Genomic DNA, 10,361 nt, shown 5'->3' on the forward strand with positions numbered 1-10,361 from the left:
CAGTTCATCTTCTGCTCTGACCTGACCGAGCTGAGCTGCTCATCTCTCCCAGGATGGGCTTTTTGGTTGAGCTGCTGCCAGGGAAGGGGCCCAGCTGTGGGAATTTGGTCCTGGGATCTCCAGGTGGTTTGGGCATCTGGGTCCTTCCCATGCCGGGAGGACATGAGGGATCCAAGTGCTTTTTGGCATCGATGCGTAGGGTCTCCCAAGCTCGGGAGGAATTCCCTTGCCAGGATATAGCATCAGGCCATAAATTGCGATCCCAAAGGTGGGAAGAGGGGCTGGCCCGGTTAGCTGTGACAGCCATAGTGCTGGCCAGACTATGACACAGCATCGGTAGGTGCCTCCTCCCAGTGCAGCTCCTGGTCCTCCCGCTGCCCTCCAGGTCCTGTCCGATGGCAGGAGCAAGTGCTGGGGCTGGCGGCAGCACGGCACGGAGGGGCGGCCGGTGGAAGGAGCTCAGAGAAGGGCTCAGCCTCCGTCTGCCCTTCCCGCGGCAGCTGCACGGCCGTGCCCATGCCATTCCCGCGTGGCAGCGCGCAGCAGAGCCACGGAAAGCAGCGCTGTCTCTATTTTCTCCCTCAGCCCCTAGCTGTTGCATCCTGGTCCCGTTCCAAACACGCACCATCATAGACCCTGATGCTGCCAAGTGCTCCCAACGCCCCACGCGTTTGCTGAGCCGTGCCGTGCCAGTTGATGGCACTTAGAGATAAAGATACTTGGGACCAAAGCTATGGATAACTCATTACTGCGTTTTCCATCATTACGAAGCGCTGACTGGTTTGAAAGCGGGGGGACGGTTCCTGGAGCATCCCCTCGGCACACCTCCCGACCGGGCTGCTCTGGGGTTTCTTGGAGAAAGGAAGAAGTCTCTGTTATTTTGCCTGGATGAGGCCAGTTTTTAATTGCTGTGACGGTAGTCATCGACCGAAATCTGTTGGGGTTATTCCAAAGATGGGTTTGGCACAAAGGTTTTTTTGGAATGGCTCCCGCATAAAACTCAGAAGTGGAAGGGTTTATTTTTCTCGCTGACAAATGATCATTTAAGCAGGAGATTTTAAATAAAATTAGTGAGAACTGCCTGTGTAAAATGAACCCACCACTCTCCCCTGTATTTTTCTTGCATGGAGTGGAAAGTAAACACTGTCTGGCTTTGAAATACGGCTACTATTTTGACAGGTTCCTCTTCAAAAAGTCCTGCTCGGGTTTCTCTTTAGCCACATTGCACTGTCTAAACGAAGTCAGATTCTTATTTTGTAAGCGAAGTGAAAAATGCGTCTGCCTGCCTCCAGTTCTTTGGCAGGAACGTAGCAAATACCAATTTTCCTTTGGCTTTTCTTTCGTCCAGCGGGTCGTTTGGTCAGGAGGGATTCCTGGGGCTGTAAATCCTCTGTTCATCCCGACTCGGGCAGGTGCGATGCGAATTCCCTCCCCTTCTCGCCCGGTACATTTCCACTGCCGCGGCAAGGGGGGAGCGGAGGTTATTCCCTGGCACCCGTCCTGTCCACGGCCTCTCTGCTGAGGCTGTTTGCAGGTCGCTGCTGGACGACACAATAAACCAATTCCTCTCTTAAAATCACTGCTCCGAGAGCTGCACAGCTTGCGCAGGTTCAATGTGCCAGACTCGGAAAAACCGCGTGTCTCGCCTCCACTTCGTCAGCTACCCACATTTTGGTGTAAGGGCAGTATCTTTCCCCCTCTGAAAATTAATAGAGGTTTTAGCGTGGAGTTCTGCGGGAGAGTGACCTAACGGAGTAAGTAAAAACTGTTGGAAGTATTTTGCTTGGCAATACAAGTCGTACTTTTATAGGGTATTTGTCCTGTTTACCCAAGAGGGATAAACCCAGTAGAAGTTCAAAGCCGTTTAGGAAATATTGATTTTTAGCTGAACGTCTGCATAGCTAAGAGTTATATCCCTGGCTTTCCATAGGCAGTGCTGGTCATCTTTCCTACTCCATTTACGTATGCTCAATACACTGCTTAAATTTTATAGCTTTGGGGGTTTTTTCATCCCCGCATAGTATGAGTATGAGCAGTTACTATCGCCAAAAGGTCAAATCAAATCAAAGCTTGCTTTAAAACACTGCTGGTAGCATTGCTGTCAAACATGCTTTGTGGCTGAATTCCTCCAGGAGATGCTCTTGGCGGTGATGGGGTTTGGAGGTCCCCATGTCTCCTGCAAGGTGTCAGAGCAGGCTTCGGGGTTATTCCCTTCTGCTGCTGCCACGGGTCCTCACCCCAAAGCCCAGCTCCAGGAGGACACGTCGGTGGCTGTAGGGTCTCCAACGAGTCCCCTGCCTTCAGTGGGACTGCTCCTGCACCCACACTATGCTCATGCCCAAGGCCCAAATCTCTTTTTTATATTACCTACGGGATTCAGATTTTCTTAATATATAGAGACCTTAGCCTACAGTTGGCCAAAAGGTGGCCACTGCTCTCCCTTTGGCTTGGAATTGTTCGGAGCTCTGGGCCAGGTCTCCACCACAGGGGTGTGCCCCAGGGGAACTTGCTCACCGCAGCATCCCTGATGCCTCATCTCACACGGAGTTTTCCTTTTTTTCTAAAAAATGCCAGAACAAACGGGGAAGAAGACAAAGGGTAAGAAAAGTGACCTGAGAAGGAAAGGAAGAGATGGTAGAAAAAATAGTCCTGAGAAGAAAGAGAAAAGGAAATCAGTCAACGAAACTGTGTTGGGACAACTGGGTAAGTCTGATTTTATGGGCGCAGAGTTGACCCGTGCCGCTGGAGGCTCCTTGCTTTGGGGAGCGGGGTTAAGAGTCCCAGCCCCAGATCCCTCCTGCATGTAGACTGTGGAGTTACACCCGAGGCCGTGGGAGCCTCTTCCATCTCTCCTCTGTGGGCATCAGCCTGAATTACCGAGGTCCTGCAGGAGAGACCATGTCGTAGACGTGGTCCCTGGTGGGGCAGGGGGTGTAAAATGCTCCCCTGCAGCCCCAGGGGATTGGGACGCTGTCTTACAAACCCTGTGATGTGCTGCTGAAGCCTGATTTCGCTTTGCGGTGATAAAATCAGACTTACCCGCCCCGCAGTAGGGCTGATCCCCCGCGACTTCTGCGCTGTGCACCGATGGTGAACGCAGCGCGTGGGCCGTGCGCTTCCATGGCGTATGTTATCCAGGACCATACAGTCGCGCTGGTTGTGCCAGTGTCCGGGAGCATCCAGGAGGCAGGCACAAAGCGTGGCCGGGCTCTTGAATTTGCTTGGGGGGTGAGGAGATGCAGGCTGGCTCTGCGGATGCTTCACCCACCTCCGGCTCTTCCCCATCAGCGGCTCAGCAGCAGACGGGGCTGGGGTGGGAAGTAAAAAAAAAAACCAAAACCCATAACAAAACGGTCTTGTTTGACATGATCCTTGACAATTGTATCTGGTTTTTACACGGAATTGGGTTTTTGTTCGACTTCCTCCAGCGCTGTCACCTGCCCCAGCATGCGGGGCTGGAGGTGATGAGTTTGCACGTGCTGAGCTGCCCCACGGGTGCACCGGTCCCGTGGGGCTCTCGGACAGTCTGGGGGTGCTATAAAACCCTCCTGGGGGTACAGAGAGTTCCTGTGGGAGGTCTGGGGGTCTGGGCCACCCTGCCTTGCTCTGCTTTGCCCATTGCTCGCCCCAACTCTGCTGTTTTCCGTTCATCTCCAAGCTGTTGGGTTTTAGGCAGGAGCCCCTTTGGAAACGGGGTGTTTGCACTCATCCTGTGTTCTCAGCTAAAGACACTTGGGATTTTCTGGGCAAATTCCGTCAAATGATGGAGGGCTGGGGTGTCTCCAAGAAAAGCTGCACTGCTGCGAGCCTGGGAAACCTAGCAGGTGGCCCAAAGTTTCTTGTGGGTCAAAGATGACCCACAAAGATGACCAGCATTTTGTGACCTCCTGGGTTTTTTAAGGGCTTGGAGCATCGCTTGGGGCCGCAGTCACTGGGGTCGGGCTGGGGGAAGGTGACCTTGGCGGTGACCTTGGCAGTGCCCTTGCCAGCAAGACCGTGGGCTGTTCAGTGCCTGGGTACCACGCGATGCCCTAAGTTCATCCCTGCTGCCGCGTCCCCTCCCCTGCACTGGGCTGCTGCCAGGGTGGGGGGTGTCTTCTCCAAAAGGACCATGGTGACCTGCCAGGAGGTGCAGGACGGCCACTTTGACAGTGTCACCTCCGAGGGGGGATCCGACTTCCTCGGAACAGACTTCCCCAGTGCCACCCTTGAGCAGCCCTGGCATTGCGCAGGGTGTTTTGTTCGCCCCCCCTGCGGTGGTCGCTCATGGCGCAGTGTGGAGGTGCGGGGTCACATCCCGTATCGCTGCCGACGGGAGGGTGATGCAAAGCTGTTACCCGAGACCAGCAAACACTGCGGCCGTGTCACCCTGCCCGCGCCACTGCTCATTCCCCCTTCTGTTGCTGGGCTGAGGGCTTTAAAAGGAAAGTTCTTACCTGAAATCAAAAATCGAACCTCATTTTTCCTCCATCCATAAAACCAGCTCTGATGTTGAACCTGTGGGTTTCTGTTACGGGGATTAAAATCCCGTGTGCTTGTGCAGGTATGCGCCTTTCCAGTTGCCAATTAGACCCATCCCAGCCCACAATGCTTGCTTTTGCTCTCAGAGATAATTATTAGGAAGTTTTCCAGCTTTTTCCATTCCAGCCTGTCATATCTGCCTCCTCTTCTTCAGTCTTCACACCTCTCGAGTATTTGGAGATGTTCTCAGACGTGCCTCCCGCCCCCCCCGCCTTTGGATGCAGATTTAGCACCAGTCGCATCACCCCACTGGTGGCTCGGGTGGTGCTGGGGTTTTGGCAGCGCGTGGTGGCCCGGTGGCAGCTGCTCTCTGGGGAACCTGTCACCCCTCGCCGGGGCACAAGTCCCGCTCTGGTAGCAGTCACTGAATTTTGAGGCTGACACCTGGATTGTCTGTCCTGCCGCCTTTGCACAGGAATGTGTTTTCCACCCGTGCTGGGTTGGGGTTGGCATCTTCGCTGCAGAAGGATGCTCCGTTTAGATCAGGGAGGTTCGCAGAGTCTTGGATGTGGGGCATCACTCGGGTTGTTGTGCTGTGACCTCAGTGGACCCCAAATTCAGCATTAGTGCTGGAGTCAGCTCTCTTCTTTGCCCTGATGTGGTGCGTTATGGTTGATCTTTTGAGTGTTTCTCCGGTGCCGGGGAGTTTTGGTGAAGTTGGTGGCGGTGTCAAAGGGCAGCGTGGCAGTTCCTGACTTCTAAGGCAATCTCCCCCTTTTGTTTTTTCCAGGCTTGTCAACCTCCTTCCCCATCGACGGGACCTTCTTCAACAGCTGGTTGGCGCAGTCGGTCCAGATCACCGCCGAGAACATGGCGATGAGCGAGTGGTCCCTCAACAACGCCCACCACGAGGACAGCACCCCCGGCCTCTCAGAGGAGCTCCTCCAGGATGAGGAGACCTTGCTGAGCTTCATGATGGACCATTCCCTCCGGTCCCCGTTCAAGCAGAGCGAGGCCACAAAGAAAGTGAAAAGCAAAACGAGAACGAACACTAAGAAAAAGCTGCCCAGGAGCAGCCCCCCCGCTGTGGTTGGGAGCCACCCAGAGAGCTCGGAGCCCTGGACTAACAACGCCAGCGACTTGTCGGATGATGCCACCAAGCCCTTCGCTCCCGATTCCAGACCGAGCAAGTCGGAGAAAGGGGCGGCAAAGCCTCCCACCGACCGCAAAGGGACGGGCGAGGCCAAAAAGGCGGCCAAAAAGGGCTCTCTGCCGAAAGCTGGCGAGTCTCACCCCCAGGCTGGGGCGAGGGGTTGCCTCAGCAAGGAGGAGGAAGAGGAGGAGGAGGAGGAAGAGGAAGAGGAGGAGACGCCGCACTGCGCTCAGCCGGAGCCCAGCCCTGCGGCCAAAGTGCCTGACTCCGTAGGTAGCCCCAAAACCATCGTGCGGTTCAAATTACCAAAGGAGAGCCGGGGGACTCGGCGGTCACAGCCCCCCAAGCCCGAGGGCGCCGGCGGAGCTCCCTTGCGTCGTTTCGACGCCGAGACGGACGGCTACTTCTCCGACGCAGAGATGAGCGACTCGGACGGGGAGTCCCGCGGCGGCAGGGCGCAGCGGGGCCAGCTGGAGGCGGCCGGCGAGGACATCGTCAGGATGAGCATCCTGGCATCCTAACTCCTCCCGAGTGCCCCGGCGCCACGAGGCCTCAACCCAGTTACAACTGCCATGTCCAATTCCTGCCTGGTGTCACAGCAAGGGGGATTTTTAATATGTGTATATAGTTGGAAATTCGGCACTGTTGTCTTTCTCTTCTCTATACGCCTGAGATCCAGCTTCAGCTTCACCGACATCGATGACCGTGACAGCAGTGGTCCCTCCCCGGCTCCCTGACGTCCCCCGCTTCCCAGGAACGCAAACCGGCGCCCGGCGGGACCCATGCCGGGGGTGCCGAGAGGGCGGAGGGTGCCGGTACCTGTGCTTTCTGCAGGGATGACAGTTTAATTAATGGGCATTACTTAACGAGGGGCAGATTTCTGCCCGAGATGGTTGCCCCCGGAGCAGGGAGCGAGCGGAGGGTACGGTAGCGGCCAGCTGCGGGAGGGGAAATCAATACCCGCCTGCGTGCGCGTATACGAGGAAGCGGAATAAGCGATACTAAAATAAATAATGACTAAAGCACAAAAAGCTTGTTGGAGGAAAGCGCTTGGGGTGGAAGAGAGCAACGTTACGTTTCTATTATTAGAAAAACGAAACAAAACAAAACAAAACAAAACACCCTGGGTCATTATTTTTCCCCTCACCGTTCCATCTGGTTGGGATCCATCCAGGGGCCAGGTTGCAGAATTTCTCCCCCTCCTTGTCCCGTGGGATGCGGGCGGTGTCGGACCCCGCTGCCGTCGTTAGAAAAACTGAAGTGATTTACTCAGGTGCATTGGTCAGCCGTTAGCAGGCTGGGGAGTGGAGATGCGGGGCGGGATGGAGGAGAAAAGCATCCTTTAAAATCAGGGTGAGGAGTCGGGGTTGGTGTAACCCGGGAGGCGGAGCGAGGCCGTTCTGCCCGTGCTTCCCTCCCATGGTCCCACCGTGACACCCCCTTTGCACAACGAAACGCTTGGCCCCGGGGGCAAACGTCCCATCACCGAGGGGAAATGGAAACACTTGCCTTCACCATTTTGTTTTCCTACTAAACGCTACAATGGAAACGGTGAATTTATTCCTCCCCATTCTTATTTTTTTTTAATTATTGTTATTATTATTCTTCAATCCTGGTTACAAGCTGTTGACTTGTTGTGGGAGGGTGATTCACAGAAGCTGACATTATGAATATTACAATAATTTAATGCATAAAATGTCCCAAATAAGCCTTAAATGTTGTTTAAAAGCCCATGTTACCTACAAGTCAGGCGAATTTCCATGTTTGCACTTAATTGCACCATTACTTCGGTTTTGGCTTCAAAGGTCACAGTTAAGTCGTGCTACGTGTTTTATTGGAGTGACCCCAGTGTGAGCTCAGGGAACAAAAAAAAAAAAAAAAAAGGAATTCACTGAAACTTTTGTTGTTGTTGTTTTTTAAAAATAAAAAATGTTTAAAAAAAAAAACTAAAAAAAAAAAAAAACAGACACCAAACCTGGGACACTTCTGCAACTGGTTAAACCCATCACTAAACAAAAAAAAAACCTTGCAATTGTCAAACCAATCAGTCAAATAATTTTGTGGATGCCAAAGAATATTTTGACAGTCAAGCAGCACAGCCAGAAACCGGAAACTTGTCATTACGGAAAAAAAAAAATAAAAAAAATTGGAAGTTATTTAGCAACAAAAGGACTAAAGACACACTCATAACACACTGCTGCGGCGTTAGGTTCCAAGCTTGCTCCGAGGGATGCTGCTGCTCCGAGACCGCATCCTGCCGTTTTGATTTCCGATGCTTTTTGCTCATTTCACTGTGAGCTTTCTTTTGAAACTCTGGAGACTCCTTCGATTGACGTTTTTTTAGAGTAGATCGTCTTTATCAGCCTTCCAAAAGTCCTGATTAGCGATGAAATTGCAGCAGAGATGAGCGATGGCAGCCTCGCTCACCCCCAGCACGGCGAGCGCCCGCTGCCGGCCCCGGCTGAGCCCGACAAAAACCCGGCTGAGACCCACCGTGTCTGGCGGGGGCGGGGGGGGGGGGCGGAAAAAATCTTCCTCAGATGGGAGAAATGTTACACGAGTTATTAGCAGGAGGAAAAAAAACAAAAAAAACCCAAAAAAAAAAACCCAACCAACCAACAGAAAAATCAACAAAACGGGAACCACCTTTGTTATAAATTTGCATAATCCATTGAGGTTGGAAATGAAAAATCTGCTCATTAATTAAGGCTCAGTATGTTCAGATAATGTTAAATACAGTAAATAGGACTTAGTTTATCTTATCAGGCTTGCTAGCTTTAGCTACAGTATCCTAGTATAAGAGTCATAACAATAATCAATATGCTGCCTTTTAATGAATCTTGCTTCCGTGTGCTTCACTCAATTATGGTTAAAAAAAAAAGCAATCCACAAATTTCACTGTACACAGCTCCATTCATCAGCTTCTGCACTACTTGTCTTCTCAGTACAGGAAAGCAAAAAGCCGGGGGGGGAGAGACTTTAAAGAACAACCAACACCGGCGCTGCCAGCACCAGGCAATAAAAGTTAGAAACGCTCCCAAAATGTCGGTATTTTACCATCGGGAGATGGCGTTGAGGTGGGAAAAGCTAAAGGGGGCTGGTGGGGCATGTCAGAGCTGGGGAGAAGAATGGGGGTGGGGGGAATAAGAGGGGAGAAAAGGGGACCCGCGGAGAAAAGGGGCTGCCCGGGACGAGGGCTGGACCATCCCGGCGCATCCTCGCCATCGCCCGGCCTTGGAGCAGGGGAGCCGGGTGTTCAGGAGAGGAAAATAATGCACAAGGCAAATATTTTTGATGTTACTGTAAATGTATTTTGAAACGAATAGAAAGAGAAAAATAAATAAATAAATAAAAGGGTTTATTTTAGTAGAGAAATTGTTGTCTTTTAAGATGTATAAACTGCAGGAATCGACGTTTGCACTGTAAGAGCAGCCGTTTCCCTGGAGAAGCCGTTGGTAGTTGAGATGAGGATGCAAAGCGCATCCCGCCCTGATCATGGACCACAGCCCCGACATCGCCCCCGGGCCCCGATGGCTGCAGGCTTTCCCGAGGACGGCTCCGATTCCACACACCCCTCTTCCCCACACCCATTTTTTTTTTTTTTTAATTATTATTTCCTTTTTGCTTGCACCTATTTTACGGGGTTTGGATGCCTGCTGTCCCACGGAGCTTGCCCCAAGGTGTGGGGGGCTGGAGCGGAGCCGGGATGCGGGATGCGGGAGAGGGATGCTGCTGCTGCAGGGCAGGGCGTGAGGTTTGGTTGTTCTTTAAGGAAATCTCCCCCCGCGGTTTTGCGCCATGCCACATACAAAACAGACCCACTTCACATCAGTTACAGGAAACGATATGAATGTCGCAGGAGGAGAAACCCTTCTGTTTTCTTTGTTTCAAAGAACGTGATGTGCCATTTGTTAATATAAAAGAGAAATATTGAAAATATATTGAAAAGAGCAATTTTAAATTATTTTTGGCTTATGTTGCAATATTTATTTTCTTGTATTAGAAATTCCTTTGTAGAGAAAAAATGTATTTTTCATTAATGCAAAAACCTATTTCTCCTTTTTGTACATTTTCCATGTTAGTTAATCCTTAAAGCAATATAATGTTATCAAACTCGTTCTGTGTGAGACTGTATTATGCATGCTATTTGTGTTGCCTTGGAATAGCTCTGTCTGCCATTATTTTCATCCTGTTTAGATACAGTGTATGCTTTAATACACATTGGGACCATGGCCCATTGCTTATGAAAAAAAACCCAACCCTTTGCATTCCTCAATGTGTTGGCAAATGCAGTCAATAAAGCAGTGTTTTCTGTGTACCTCTGTGTCGGTGTAGTGAGCAAGGTCCCGGGGACCGGAGGGAGCATCCCAAGGGATACAGCTCAGTGCGTGGGGATGCGGAGCTGGTCCAGCCCTGCCGATGCAGCCACCGTCTGCAAATTTCTGAATTTCCATTGCTTTTCCATTTACGTTTCCATTGCCAGACATCAGCGAGCCCGTGGGGAGTGTGGCTAGGGACATTTGTCACTGCCGGAGGGGAGAGCCCAAGCAAGAGGCTGCTCACAAAGTCCCCTGTGCCTGAAACTTTCTGTAATTCAAGGTGACCACCTTTCTCCTGGAGATTTAGATCTTGTTTTGCAGACTCGGAGCAGAACACACAGGGGAAGCCCCGCTGCGAGACGGGAGGTTTGGAGGAGCTGCCTTACTTCATTTCAGCAAATACACAAGCTGGGGGCTGGGAACCCCCC

The 10,361-nt window shown here is 51.9% G+C and overlaps 1 protein-coding gene across 2 annotated transcripts in view; it reads left to right on the plus strand.

Annotated features, from left to right (window-relative positions):
- JADE2 (jade family PHD finger 2) overlaps positions 1-9,932 on the plus strand; it is an 88,004-nt gene extending 78,072 nt beyond the window's left edge. The window contains exons 11-12 of one of the 2 annotated variants that reach the window (XM_074604193.1): positions 2,575-2,703; positions 5,252-9,932. In XM_074604193.1, the coding sequence (XP_074460294.1) occupies positions 2,575-2,703; positions 5,252-6,135 (1,013 nt within the window). In that variant the 3' untranslated portion in view covers positions 6,136-9,932. The remainder of the gene's footprint in view (positions 1-2,574; positions 2,704-5,251) is intronic. The other variant, XM_074604194.1, reaches the window with a different exon arrangement.
- Positions 9,933-10,361: the final 429 nt, after the last annotated feature.

This window comes from Larus michahellis, chromosome 11 (assembly GCF_964199755.1).
Source record: "Larus michahellis chromosome 11, bLarMic1.1, whole genome shotgun sequence".
Taxonomy (NCBI): Eukaryota; Metazoa; Chordata; class Aves; order Charadriiformes; family Laridae; genus Larus; species Larus michahellis.